General features: G+C 41.3%; 1 protein-coding gene across 5 annotated transcripts in view; it reads left to right on the top strand.

Moving 5' to 3' along the window:
- Positions 1–15,263, top strand: part of CTDSPL (CTD small phosphatase like) — an 86,031-nt gene that overhangs the window by 46,600 nt on the left and 24,168 nt on the right. The window contains exons 2-4 of one of the 5 annotated variants that reach the window (XM_082044789.1): positions 3,027–3,181; positions 11,702–11,734; positions 15,184–15,237. In XM_082044789.1, coding sequence (XP_081900915.1) covers positions 3,027–3,181; positions 11,702–11,734; positions 15,184–15,237 — 242 coding nt within the window. Of the gene's footprint in view, positions 1–3,026; positions 3,182–11,701; positions 11,735–12,747; positions 12,886–15,183; positions 15,238–15,263 lie in introns of those variants that run through there. The other 4 variants (XM_082044790.1, XM_082044791.1, XM_082044793.1 and 1 more) reach the window with 4 other exon arrangements.

Raw genomic sequence — 15,263 nt, 5'->3', positions numbered from 1 at the left:
ACACAGCATTGTCCTTCACATTCGAATTTCGGCGTCTTTCGGTATTTAAGGTCAGAAAGGAGATTTCTTTGCCTGGATTAGTAGGGCTTATATCTCGAGCATCCTGAAAAATCATGCTAGGGCTTATTTTCGGGGTAGGTCTTATTTTGGGGAAAATGGTAGAAATGGATCCCGCTTGCAGACCTCCCTCAATCTCAGCCTAGAATATAAACTGGGCTTTATCTTAAGATGCAGCACTGGCTTTGGGACAACTATATTTTTACGCATAAAATCCAACACATGGCGTTGTCCTTCCTGTTCGAATTTCGGTGTCTTTCGGTATTTAAGGAGATTTCTTTGCCTGGATGACATTGCAACAAAGCCGTTTGTGTTTGGGAAAGTCCTTCCCAGCTGCTCAGGTGTCCCGTGGGGATTTCTTCAGGCATGTTCCTGCAGATTTGTTGCAAACGGAATGTGACGTTTTGAGAATGAGCCTTTTACCGTAACATCCATCACCAAGGGGCAGAGTTCCCGTGTGTGTTCTGTTTAACTGGAGCATTGAATTGCAGTGATTGGGTTGCTTTCAGTTCACAAGTGTCTTTAAAGTAACGAAACGCTTCAGTAAACACACAGATCTGCACAATTCTGACTTTATGATGTTATTCAAGCACTTCTTAAATGTTGGAAGTTCATAAAACCCATTTAGATACCGATACACTTCCCTATTATTATCAATTAATAACTGCACCTGAGCTTCGCTCGCTCCCTTAAGGTGGAAAAAATACAGGAACTATAGAAATTCATACTATATGAAGGACAGAAAATTACTGTTGGGCACCTTGCAAGTGCTTCGAGAGGAGGAAATATTGACATTTAGCTCCTCTAAATCAGAATATTTTGGTTTCTACTTCCAGAGAAGGCACTTGAAATTTCACACAAATTCTGCACCATGAGGTTTTCTTATCAAAGTCTTTCCGTGAGAGATTCGATCCATTTCATACACAACTGTTCTCCCACTGAAATGTTCTTTTTCTGCTAGTAACTGTATTATTTGTATTTTTTATTATTTGTATTTATGTTACCAGTTGCCTTGATTGCACTTGATGTATTTGTAATATTAGGGGGAAGGTACGTGGCAGTTCGGACAGAAAAGATGGGGAATTGTATTTTATATATATATATATATATACATACATACACATATACATATATAGTCTATCTCCCCTGCTCAAAAATCAGAATTAGAGAAGATACAAAGATAAGAACCACGGTGGGTCAGAGTTACAAACGGCTCAACCCCGGGACACTTTGGGCACTAAAGGTTGTCACAGGTTCGGAACACGATGGGATAAAGGCGTGAAATAGGATTGGAAAAGGTAACTTAAAATTCTCTTCAGCATTCAAGGGTGATGGGTACAGTGCTCCTGGGGGATCCATTTCTACCATTTTCTCCAAAATAAGACCTACCCCGAAAATAAGCCCTAGCATGATTTTTTGAGGATGCTCGACATATAAGCCCTACTCCAAAAATAAGCCCTAGTTACAGTTCATTTTAAAAAAGCCAATTTAAATAGTGTTCAGGAAGCTACGCATGTAAAAATATATATATATAATATTAATTTGTGTAATGGGATTTTATAAGGATTCCAACTTGGCCTTCGGGAACTGTTTTGTTCCTTCTAGTGCACAATGTCAATAAATCCTAGATCCCTATTAACCCGCTACATCTTCCATAGCATCTTTTTTCCTCGGCGTAATCCACCTTTTAAAGTTTGTTACTTTACTGCTGCGTAACTGGAAAAAATGAAATACTAAAAAATAACTTGTTGGAGCTTGTTTGCCTGTGTTTTCAATGAAATCATTAGTTGACTCTGAAGAGAAAGGCGTTAATCTCTTCAAGATATTCCTTTGCTTAGAGGGTGAACGTGATGTGGTTGCGTCTCATCGTGTTACAACATGAGGTTAACAAGTTGAGTATCCATACGGTTCGGTACCAATGGTGTAGATAAACATTGAGGAAAAAGGGCTTCGAGAAAGGCAGGAAACAAATACTTGTAGCTAACAATAGATCATCAAAATACAAGGTGATCAAATCACTTCTTACGTAATATTCTAAAAGCCTTTTCCAACAAGTTGTAATTGTCAGGCGGGCTGAGTCTTGGGGAAATGAGTAGATACCTTACGTGCGTTTCTATGCTGCAAACCATTGTTTTTATCTGGAGTTTAAAAGTCTTAGGATCTCCAAATCTTTCAAATTCGTAGAATCCTTGACTCGTTTTGTTGGAAAAGACCCTCAGGATCATCAAGTCCAACAATCAACCCACCACTCTCACTAGATGCTACTCTTGCTATTACTGAGCTGCATGTAATTTTTTACCTGGTTTTGTTTCTTTTTGGGGGTGGAGGCTGTTCTGGCTTTAATTTGATTTGTTTTTTTAATGTTTTCAGCAAGTTAAACACTGGTCCTGACCTTTCTTTTCAGTTAGTAACACCCTCTTCAACCTCGTTCCTGCAGCCAGTGCTGCAGCTCACGGTCCTGCTTGTGTTGTGTCCTTTGTCCTCCAGCAACTCAGAAACATTCTGCGATTCTATCATATTATTATTATTATTATCATTATCATTATTTTCGTGACCCTTGTAGGAGTTTCAATGTCCCACACTTGATGGTGTAGATAATACTCCAGGCATCCATAGGCATTTATTGTGTCTCTTCTTTTTTAGATGGGTCCTGTTTGCTTGCTACACATTTTAGCAGCAAGTTATTTAATGTGATTTACAGTATCTCCTTTGGATACTTCTAGGAAAACTCTTGGCATGGCAAGAGCTGTGATTGTGCAGAGATCCAGGCTGATTAATGATGGGCTGATGTTGTTGTGCGAGTCTGACAAGGCCAAAATGCGTCAAAACGCATCTCAATAAGGCGTAAAATTTCTGTGATATTTTCATAGTTAATAACCTTACATCTTAAATTGACTCATTGCATGGCTGGAAAACTAGTTCTGTGCTCCATTAATTGATTTTTCTGCCTTTTCTTTCTTTTTCCCTAGTGTCCCAATGTAATATCAGCTTGAAGAAGCAGAGGAGTCGAAGTATCTTTAGCACCTTATTCTGCTGCTTTCGTGACTACAATGTCGAGCCACCATCTACCAACAGCACCAGTGCTCTTCCTCCTTTGGTGGAGGAGAATGGAGGACTTCAGAAGGTCAGCCTTATATCTTATTTTACTGTCCTATAGGCCTTTTGCAACCAAGGTTTAACTTTGTGCTTCTTAAAGTTTGCTTTAATAGGTTTCCCTCATGGGGAACATGGTTACAGAAAAAACCTACTGTTTTGATGGTGAATTGCAAATATCTGTTTGGCTACAATTTAAAGCTAAGTTGGCCATGAAGATTATTGGCACTATAAGTAAACAATATTTCAAACCTGAGTAAGACACTAAAAAAATGTGGATTTCTTGTAATATTCCAGATACTGAGTTGTCTCTGGCTTTGGTTCTTCTTCCCAACTATAGGAAGGTTAAAACCTGTCCACTGGAGCACAGTGGAACTGCTTTGTTTCCAGTGACAGAAAAACAGTTCAAAAGGGGGGAAAACCATAATTGGACCTTTTTCCTAATGAATTCACCTCCATTTAGTGCACACCGAGTCCAGAGGTATCAGCGTTTGGCCGCTTTTTGTGGTTAATAAGTTATGTTTGCCTAATAAGTCAAATTAGTCGCTACAAACTCTTAGCACTTCATTATATGGAAGAGCAGAATGTTACTTTTGTTGAATTCAGGTAATTACATAGCTTTGGCATATTCACAAAATCACAATATGCTTTTATATGTTCTTTTTAAATCTGATAACACTGAAGGGATTTGCATTATGTTACTGAAGAATTTCCCTTCAATATAGAAAACACAGAGATACCTTTTCCACACCATGTTGTTTTTCAGCATTCTGATGACTCCACTAGCGCTATACTCTTAATATTTTTAATTTTTGCAAGTATAAGTGTATCCATGGTGGGGAATAATAGCAGAAATCAAGCCATTTCTGTCTTTTCAGCCTTCTGCTCTTCACCCTAATTTTTCATAAGCCACGTGGCTGATTTCTTACCTACATTGTCCTGTTCATTTTATTGGGAATTTTGCTGGTTATGTTTGAATTCTGAAAGAGCAAAGAAACCATTTGATGGAGAAAGGAAAGGAAAATAAAGTGACTGAGACACAGAGGTAAAACACACTGAAAATTCCTCTGCCAAGAGGAGGAATTACATGTGTATTTTTAGCCGTCTCTTGCTGGCCAATGTAGGTTTTGACTGAAATGAGGGAGATCTGGTCTGGATGTGCTAAGGGAGAAGCTGTAGCGTGTGTGCACGTTCACCTGAGAAACAAAAGGAAAGGGGAGAAATTTCCCTTCCCGCTGTGCCAGCGGATGGAAAAGACGCAGAAGTGAAGCTACGGGCAAAATCACAGCCGGGAGAAAACGGGAGTTCATTAGAAATACAAACAGGAACAAGAATTTGGGGTTTTTTCCTATAGAAAACATGAGCTCAAATGGTCTGGACTCAGTTTTTGGATAGCGTTTTGTAAAACAATTGCTTTCTAAATACACCTTATGCCCTGAGCGAACCGCAGCGTGTATGTTCACACGCGTTCCCATCCTCACTCTGCGCTGCCCTGGTGAAGCGGTTTTGGAGTTGTTGTCGAGCCCAGGACGCAAATCACGGAATTCATAGAATTACCAGACTAAGAGAGCAAAAAAAGTTCAAAGAATGTGATAAAAAGAATTATTCAAGAGGGTGTTTTCTTCAAATAAGATGAAAAGCGCTGAGATGCGTATAGATCTTAGTAGCAAAAAAGATCATGGACAGCCAAGCTTTTGGGTAACTCTGTAGTGAGTGCAAATAAGTCTTTGTGACCTTTCTATTTTAAACGCGATATTGAAGACTAGGAAGCTTCTTATGTGTTTTTATATGCTGTTCTTAATTTGGTTAATGTACGTAGGAGATTCTTTTAAAGAAAGAAAGACTTTTGGATGTATTTGGATATTGTTTTGCTGTCAGGATAGTGGGTTTTTTACCAGGAGAGCTGCGGTTTAGAGCTGGTTGGATTTGACCAATTTACACCAAACATCTTGTGTGGATTCAGAAGTGCTGATGAAGTTGGGGGAAAGTAGTGACCTCATTTGCTAAATTGGTGAAATTAAATACCCAGGAATGGCAAAATGACCTGGTTTAGGAAAGAAAAGCAAGCCTGACGACATTCTGCTTAAACTCCTCTGCTGTTTAAATAGTTTTTGTCACGTTAATCTGCCTGGCAGGTTAAGAATAGTTAAAATCCTGTTGAGGTGCTATTGGAACGGTCCCTTATACCTTCTGTCACTCTATTGTATTAATTATTTATCACATCACAGGCCTCTGACCAGGCCCAGTCAGTTCATGTGTTGAGCCCCTTTTCCTTCAAAACCAGAAAAAGCAAATTACACAATAATGTTCAATAGTTACTATTAGAAACTAGTATAAAGTGGCTCGGATGAACTTGCCTTCTGTCTTTGCTGTTTAGTTGAGTTGTTCTGTGAAAACTGGTGATAAAAACGTCAGAGGAAGGAAAGGAACGGAGAAAATTTCTGCTGGTTTCACAGAAATTTAGTGGTTTTTCTCTGGTGCTTCTGGTGTATTCTCGAGGTTGATGTGACAAACTAACTTAGTCCTGATTAGGAGTCTCAATTCTTTCAAGACGAACCTGTTGTAAAGGAGGGAAAGTGGGGAATAGTGGTTTATAAAGTAATTGAAAACACAGTTTTGAAATTTTGTTCAGAGTAGTTGATGATGATGATTATTATTATTTTTCTGTATTAGAAAAAATGAAATAGGCACTTCAAGTGACATTGGTGCTTCAAATGCAATCAGTGCTTCATTTATCATTTTACCAAATGATATGACTTGATTGTGCTTGGCGGGTCAAGTTCTTCATAGCATTAGAAGAAACACCAAACTGAGCATGATTTTGAATAACCAGGGGTTTTCAGCACTGTCTGCTCCTCCACTAGGGGCAAAAACCAACCGAACAAACCCAAAAACTTCTTTCAAGTATTGAGTTCACATTTAAACCTTCTACTCAGAGAGCAGCCGCTTGGCCAAGTGTGACTCTAATACTGGTAACGAACCATCTGTTCCGTCTCTAAAGTTTCAGTGCGACGTTTTCCAACAATAACTTGTATTTACTGAAACGGCTGTATATTTGCTTTCCTTAAAACGTGACAGTGTTTTAGCACAACGCAAAGATGTATTTTGAGACGTACAGTGGGTATATCAGCCTGTCTGCAGCTGGGATGCTGAGCCAGATGTGTCACCGGGCGCACACAATGTTCAGCCTCATCAAACCCTGACTAATACTTTCCTGCTTCCTCAGCATCAGGCAACTCACCAAGACCTTCCAGCCAATTTTTTTAGGGGCCAGAATATCAGGAGAGGGAAGTGCTTTTTGTTTTCTCCTGTACAAATTCAGATCTCAATTTCTCTTCTTCAATTAGCAACTGAATTTCTATGTTGTGCTTCTTGGTGTAAGTTTTATATTGTCTGGGTAAGGTTGTTACCTGAGTTTTGAAGTGTTAGCGGATACAGATTTCATCTGCAGGCTTCAAGGAGGGATCTAAATAGAGAAAAGGTGAGAAAAGCTGGATGTAAACTGGATCTCTTCATTCATGGTGGGTGAGGGAGCTCCGACCAGCCCATCGGCGCTTTGCCATTTCATTTACAACCCACCTCCACTAAAATCCTCTCTGCTTCGGTTTCACTGTTCGATCCAGGTTGGGCAGATGGCTCATGTTCAACAAGATGAAATGAGGAAAGAGGTTTTTATACTTGTTGGATTAGATGAAAAGGTCTTGGTCCACATTCAACAGGGAAGGAGACAGAATTAGAAGAAGGTTTATTCTGGGGGCAGCAGCTGCTTTCCCTGCAATGGGAATGGAACCAGAAAGGTCAAGTCCTTGAATTTCCACCTCACCCACGGAATCACAGGCTGGTTGGGGTGGGAAGGGACCTCTGGAGATCATCCAGTCCAACCCACCTGCTCAAGCAGGTTCACCAGAGCAGATCACACAGGAAGGTGTCCAGGTGGGTTTGAATGTCTCCAGAGAAGGAGACTCCACAACCTCTCTGGGCAGCCTGGTCCAGGCTCTGGCACCTCAAAGGAAAGAAGTTTCTCCTCATATTCAGATGGAACCTCCTGTGTTTCAGTCTGTGCCCGTTGCCCCTCATCCTGTCGTTGGGCACCACTGAACAGAGTCTGGTCCATCCTCTTGACACCCACCCTGGAGATATTTATAAACACTGATGAGATCCCCTCTCAGCTTCTCTTCTCCAGGCTGAACAGCCCCAGCTCTCTCGGTCTCTCCCCATAAGAAAGATGCTCCAGACCCCTCAGCATTTTTGTAGCTCCAACCCATCCAGACCACCACAGGAGCTCAGTCTCCTCCTCCCCATGCATTTTGCTGCACGGTGCTGTCATGTCCACAGCGATGCTGGAAAACCATTTTGGGGACTTATTGTCATGGCTCCAACACTCTTGTCTGCTGCAGGGATCTCTTTTGATAACCCAGGGGCAAGGATCTTTATCCTACATTAATATGGTTCACCAGAGGGAGAAAAACGTCTTGTAGGGAGCACATTTTTGAGTGTCTCCTTCATGCAAGAGACCTTTGTATATATTTGATGGGGAGACTATGAACAGCACACTTTCCAAACCAGCCTCATTGCCCAGTGTGGGGGAAATAAGTGAAATTAATACGAATCAGTGCTCTTTCTCCTTTTTCACCTTTGCTGGGTCAGAGCAAGAAGATTCCTGGTGTTTGGTTCTCTGGTCACCATCAGCACGCAGGTGGGGAATCTGGTTAGAAATCAAAAACCCCTCTGCAAAGTTATGTTTAGTTCCTGTGTCTCTGCCCACTCATTCTGACCTTCTTCACCTCCCCAAAAAGTCATCTATACTAAGATACAAAGCTCAGTAGTCCAAAAAGCAAAATAGTGTGGTCTGTCACTTGATACTCATGGATTCCATATGCAATTATAGATGGAGAGCATTAACGAATGGACGCGGCACTGAAAATGTTGTCTCTCCAACTAAGATTACGTAGCTGAAGGAAACAGTCGGATTTATCGTTTCATCTGTATATATTGTACCATGAAAAAAAACCCCTCATTTCAATGGCTGGACAAACCAGTTCCTGGGTTATCTGAGTGATACAGCGGGGGAATTTTGGCATTCTAGGAACAGCTTTGTCCCGTTGACGGCAGCAGGAGCTGGTGGAAAGACTTCAACAAATGCCGTCATCTGTCATTTCTTTCAAGCGATAGCGTCGTGACCGACTTCCCTTCCTGTTCCAAGGCATCAGGAAATGAGGCAGGACACTTGTTCAAAAGTTTCCCATAGCAGGCTTGTTTTTAAAAAGCATTTTGAACACTTAGGCTTTACCAACAGACTCTTGCGTTTATCTTCCCGCCTGTTTTTCCAGGTGGCATCGTTATCATTTTGATTTTTGCGTAAGGTACTTTTAGGGTTCCTCTTAGGAAAATTCGCTTGTTTTCCTTGTTTTTTTGACTTAAGGGATTCCATGAGAAAAAGCCAACAGGAATGCAGGTCCTGTAGCAACTTAGATTCAGGATTCCCATGGAAGTCAGGCTTAACGGTAATACCCCGTGGTGCAGCTTGGCTTCAAGAAATTGCCAAAATATAAAGAATTTAGGCATGGTGAAAGCCTCTGGAAGTCTGTGGGAAAACCTCATGCGGTAGCAAGTAATAGGACAAGAGGAAACGGCCTCAAATTGCACCAGGGAAGGTTCAGATTGGATATTAGGAAAAAATTCTTCCCAAAAAGGGCTGTCGGGCATCGGAACAGGCTGCCCAGGGCAGTGGTGGAGTCACCATCCCTGGAGGGATTTAAAAGGCGTTTAGACGAGGTTCTTGGGGACATGGTTTAGTTCCAGAGTCAGGTTATGGTTGGACTCAATGATCCTGACGGTCTCTTCCAACCAAAATGATTCTGTGATATGCAGCTACATTTGCATCCACAATAAAGAAAACCTGTGGGTGTGCCTCTACCCCTCGTACACCATTTTCATCTGTTGACAGAAGTTCCAGATGTATTTTATTCTCTACCAGGAGATGCAAAAAATGCCTTTCAAACAAAACAAACCACGGGTTTGCAATCCACGTTCTGCCTGCGGAACCGTATCCTCGATAACAACCCGCTCATCCGACTGGCACCTACTCAAACACGCTCTTGACCCAAATGACCCACAAAATTCAGAGCATCTTCCACTATCACATTAACATGCCAGATTGTAATGTTTAATTCTCTTTTAGCTGTTCCTTTGAGGAAAATTTATATTCTTACCATATTTCTGTGCATTTGCTTTTATAGAAATCAACAACTTTTGACTAAACAAGCGTCTTGATGGTTCATGGTGGTTGCTCTTCTCGAGCTGCTTCACCAGCTTCTCTAGATTTTCCTCCCACTTTAGGGAAAATTTCTGCTGTCACAGCAATAAAAAAGAGGACTTGAAAAATAATATTGAACTCCTTGTGATGTGTCAACACGATGTTAGACTCCAAAACAAGCGAGCATAAAGCTTTTTCAGCTGGGAGAGGATGTTCTGATGTTGAAAACAGCTCTTTCAATACATGGGCAAACTGCTGGCACTCAGCACCTGTTTTGCCCAAGTAATTAAAGAATACAGTCATCTACCCTGTTTCCCCGAAAATAAGACCTACCCCAAAAATAAACCCTAGCTTGATTTATTTTTTTTTTCAGTGTTTTTGTGGCTGCTCGAAATATAAGCCCTACTCCAAAAATAAGCCCTAGTTGCAGTTAATAACAAAAGTCAATTTAAGTAGTGTCACACAGAATCACAGAATCGACTGGGTTGGAAAAGACCTCAGAGATCATAGAGTCCAACCCTTGGTCCAACTCTAGTCTGTTTACTAGATCATGGCACTAAGTGCCATGCAGCCATACATGTAAAAAAGTAATAAGTTTTGGAGCAAAACTGAGTACCGACCATGTCATATTTTTGGGGAAACAGGGTTCTTAAGCAACATCTGTGCTAAAAGAGTCACCTTCCTTTTATTTATTTTGGTTTTTAAGATGCAGCACCCACAAGCAAACAAATCGCACAGAATCACAGAATCGACTGGGTTGGAAGAGACATCAGAGATCATCAAGTCCAACCCTTGGTCCAACTCCAGTCCATTGACTAGATCACGGCACTAAGTGCCATGTCCAATCTCAGTTTAAAAACCTCCAGGGCCGGTGAGTCCAGCACCTCCCTGGGCAGCCATTCCAATGCCTGACCACTCTCTCTGCAAAGAATTGCTTTCTAATCTCCAGCCTAAATTTCCCCTGGCAGAGTTGAAGCCCATGGCCCCTTGTCCTATTGCTGACTGCCTGGGAGAAGAGACCAATCCCCACCTGGCTAGAACTGCCCTTCAGGTAGTTCTAGAGAGTGCTGAGCTCACCTCTAAGCCTCCTCTTCTCCAGACTAAACAAGCCCAGCTCCCTCAGCCTCTCCCCATAGGGCTTGTGATCAAGTCCCTTCCTCAGTCTTGTTGCTCTTCTCTGGACTCGCTCCAGCACTTCAATCTCTTTCCTGAACTGAGGGGCCCAGAACTGAACACAATACTCCAGTGTGGCCTTCCCAGTGCAGAGCACAGGGGAAGGATCACTGCCCTTGTCCTGCTGACCACGCTATTTTGGATACAGGACAGGATATCATTGGCCTTCTTGGCCACCTGGGCACACTGGTGGCTTATGTTGAGCTTCCTGTCCATTAGTCCCCCAGGTCCCTTTCTGCCTGACTGCTCTCCAGCCACTCTGTGCCCAGCCTGGAGCGCTGCAGGGGGTTGTTGTGGCCAAAGTGCAGGACCCGGCACTTGGCCTTGTTGAACTTCATCCCATTGGAATCAGCCCATTTTTCCAAATAGTTGGGTTTGGCACATTAGAAAGACTAGAAAATCTCTCTTCTTCCCAAAACATCTTAAAGTATTGAGTCGGCAGCCCCGCTGACCAGCCTGTCTCCATCGAGAAGCTGTAAATGGAAATATCTTGGTTCTCTGTACGTTGGTTCCCAGGATGAGAAGAGAATGGTCAGGTTGGCCAAAGTCTTTTGTCTTCCCCAAGTACAATACAAGAGTGATCCCATGGGAGGAACACAATACTCTTGCCTCTATCTGGGTGAAGAAAGTGAGGTTCTTCGGGTTGGTTTCTTGTCATAATGTCCACCTTGGGCATTTTGCTGTTGCCCAGGTGAAGATGCTGTTTTATCTCAGGCAAATGTCTCAAGTGCCATTGACTCCAAGGAGTGGGCACGTCTGGCTCAGCCTCTTGTTGCTGCAGTGAAAACAGAATATACCCATTCATAGATATTAAAGCTGAAAAAGTTACAGTAAATACAGGTACTTTCCTTATTATCATCTCTTATTAATCACGGCATGGGTTTTACCAATCCCGGTCTCCTAAAAATCGTAAATACCAATATACTAACTGATCATTTCAGTGACTAAAATGCAAAATCCTGGTTTTATTTTTTAATTTTTTTTTAACCTGGTTTCTCAAATACCTTGAATTTTTTTTGGTTGAAAATATTTGAGTGCTACATTTACTGCTTCAGACCTTTGTTCTACCCTTGAAAAAGCCATTGCCCTTACAGTGATTTTTTGTTTTTCTTTTTTCCCCAGGGTGACCAGATGCAGGTCATGCCTATACCAAGTGTATGTATTTTGATCCCTTTTTCTTTTCCTAATTTTCATGACTTTTTGCTTTGGTTCACCTTACGTTGCTGTCTAACAGGCCTGTTGTGTTGTTGCATGTTAACCAAAGGATTTGCTGTTCTATCTGCAATGTTGGATGAATTGAACCGCGCGTGTCGCACAGGGACTAAAAGAAGAGTTTGGGTTTCATGTGCTTTTCATCTCACATCTCGGTTAAATTCATCCCTGAATTTTTATCATTTTGGAAAATGCGTGAAATAGCCTGAAATTCCTTATTTTAATAGAGACAAAAGGCGACTCGTCGCTATAATTAAATTTCTCCATTTTTCCCTATATTTCAGTTTGAAAAGAAGAGTTATAATATGTCTAAAATACACATTTAAAACTGTAGGAAAATAAAGAATACACCGACTATAGCTGCATTACTCATTTGGGATGATGTTGTCACTATCAGCTGCTGTTTTATAGGCCTTAATATTCCTCCTTATCCTCGCTGGATTAACCTTGGAATGCTGTTTGGCATCTGAACTATTTTTCAAAACTAAATAAAAGGAAGGGGGGTGGAAAAATTCCTCAAAGTGAAGCTTTGAATTTAATTAGGTTTAACCATTTACGGTCAAAAACTGCTCTTTTTCTACTTGTTTTTTATGTGGATGATGACTTAGGGGTTTTTTTTAACTGGAAATGCTTTTTTTAAGTATTTTTGAGCTCCCTTGCTGTTTATAATAATTGATTAGTGCAGGATATTAGGATATTAGGATATTAGTTCCAGGATATATCAGCGTTGGTGTGTGGAGTTACTGTCACGGCCTCTTTCTTGAGGTATTGGGTAGGCCCTAAAGACCTGAATATTCCCAAAAATACCATTTTATTTTATTACCTCTTTCCCTCCTTCTTGTGTAACTTGTATATAAGCAAGTCTGGGAATAGTAAACTTCGGCTCTATGAAAATACTGATTATTACATGACTTCACACACCTGCCAGGTTCAGTTTGGTGTCTGTAGTTGCTCTGTGAGGAGTTATTGGGATGTCAAACGTGTTCTGGCCGCTGGGACCCGGAGTAACATTTCAGCTCAGAGTGAGTGGAGGTGTCAGTGACACAGGGATTCAAACACAGCTCCGAAACAACAACTGGATCCAGCCTTGTCAGGTAGAAAAATGAAATGAGACACTTTGCTGTCACAGAACACGTTTTCCTGGTGGTAAAGCTGGGAATTCGGGTAGAGGGAGGAAAAATAACGATTCAAGAGGAGGCTTCTTTTTTCCCTCTTAATTTTCTTATTTCTTCCCATTCTTTTTCCTTCATTTTCTCTCTACTTTATTTAGTTTTTTCTTTTTATTTTTTTTTTCATTTTTGTTTTGTTGTTTTTTTCCTGTTTTGTTGCTTGTTTTTTCCTGGTTTTTTTGTTGTGTTTTTCCTGTTTTTTTTTTCTTTTTGCTTTTTTCCTTTTTGCTTTATTTTCTGTTTTTTCTTTTTGCTTTTTTTTCCTTTATTCTTGTTCTTTTTTCCTTTTCCCTTCCTTTTCCCTTCCTTTTCCCTTCCTTTTCCCTTCCTTTTCCCTTCCTTTTCCCTTCCTTTTCCCTTCCTTTTCCCTTCCTTTTCCCTTCCTTTTCCCTTCCTTTTCCCTTCCTTTTCCCTTCCTTTTCCCTTCCTTTTCCCTTCCTTTTCCCTTCCTTTTCCCTTCCTTTTCCCTTCCTTTTCCCTTCCTTTTCCCTTCCTTTTCCCTTCCTTTTCCCTTCCTTTTCCCTTCCTTTTCCCTTCCTTTTCCCTTCCTTTTCCCTTCCTTTTCCCTTCCTTTTCCCTTCCTTTTCCCTTCCTTTTCCCTTCCTTTTCCCTTCCTTTTCCCTTCCTTTTCCCTTCCTTTTCCCTTCCTTTTCCCTTCCTTTTCCCTTCCTTTTCCCTTCCTTTTCCCTTCCTTTTCCCTTCCTTTTCCCTTCCTTTTCCCTTCCTTTTCCCTTCCTTTTCCCTTCCTTTTCCCTTCCTTTTCCCTTCCTTTTCCCTTCCTTTTCCCTTCCTTTTCCCTTCCTTTTCCCTTCCTTTTCCCTTCCTTTTCCCTTCCTTTTCCCTTCCTTTTCCCTTCCTTTTCCCTTCCTTTTCCCTTCCTTTTCCCTTCCTTTTCCCTGCTGTTTCTCCCAAGCACTGAAGCCCAAAGGTTCACACTGAGACAACTTAGTGTCATTAAGACCCATTAAGACAGAAATTCTTGATACTTCACTGCACAGGGTGAGAAATAGTCTGTTAAAACTTGTGTGTATTGTCTATACTAAGAGAAAAAACATCCAAACAGGCGCAGAGTGAGGTTGGTCACGGTTAAAATTTGGCAGCCTCACCTGTTTGAAAACTTCTGTTGCTTTATATGTAATATCAGTGAAGCGATTCTGCCGAATCGGAATGTTCTCATGTTAATTGCACTTAATTAAAAAACGTGAATTAATATGAATTTTCACGTGGTTATTGGTAATATTGAGATAACTGCTAAGCAAGAAACGTTCAGCTTCAGTGAGATTCTTCAAAAAACAGCAGCGCGACTTTGCTTTTTTAAAGATGAGTTTATCCTGTTTGTCTCTCATATTCTGCAACTGTTTCCAGATACGGCAGAGACTAAACAAAGATATAATAATTTCTTATTCCTAATTCTGCAAAATTATTTCTGATATAAACATAGAATAAACTAGAAAAAAAATGATACCAGCTGACAGTTGAGCTGATGACCCATCTGAGGAGTTTTGGGATAGGCCTGGCTTAAAAATGCATTAAGCGCAGCTCAGAATGCCCACGCTTTCCTGGGTGTTTTTCAGCTTTGTTTGGAAAGGAATATGGTAGAGGAATCAAAGTTGATTCATAGCAACTTGGGCACTTGCTCTCAGTCTTTTGATTGGAAAGGTGGATGGAAATACAAAACCTCCTTCAATAAGTTGGGGGGGACCATTTGTTTTGTTCAATTAAAATTCCCAGTATGAAGGGATAGTACCAAAACCAGCCCTCAGAATTCCTGCAGAAATTCAGGATTTTATTTTATTCTCGCCTACATTTAGCCAATTTCTTGTTACAACTTTTTCTAGAAGAAATTCTGCGAGCTGCCCATTTCATAACCCGGAGCTGGCGGCTTTTGGCAGCTGTGTTTCAAAGCGGGAAGAATTTATCTTCTATTAGGGGATTTCTGCGCTGGGAGAAGCCGGGAGCCCCAAGTGTGAACGGAAGGGAACGCCAACAGCAAATCAATGCGCTGCACTCGGGCTGGGCGACATTTCCAGCACACAGAGAAAGGGCTCGTTAATTCTCATACTTATCTCTGTGGGAAACAGGGGCCTGCAGGGAAGTAAAGTTGTAATTGCTTTATACAGTAACTTTCTGAAAGGTTCGCGTTGACCGGCTGTTTATGCTTCAACCAAAAGTCCTGTTTTCTTGCCACCGCCACCCCCCTTTTGTTTTTTCTTTTCTTCTTAGGGAATATACTATTTCCACGGGACTGAAGCAGTGCAGCAGTCGGTTCACTACAAGGTCTGTTAAGCTGATCAGCCCTGAGA

This window comes from Streptopelia decaocto (assembly GCF_964273445.1).
Source record: "Streptopelia decaocto genome assembly, chromosome: 2".
NCBI lineage: Eukaryota > Metazoa > Chordata > Aves > Columbiformes > Columbidae > Streptopelia > Streptopelia decaocto.
The sequence above is the reverse complement of the archived record's forward strand: the minus strand, read 5'-3'. Positions and strand labels throughout refer to the sequence as shown.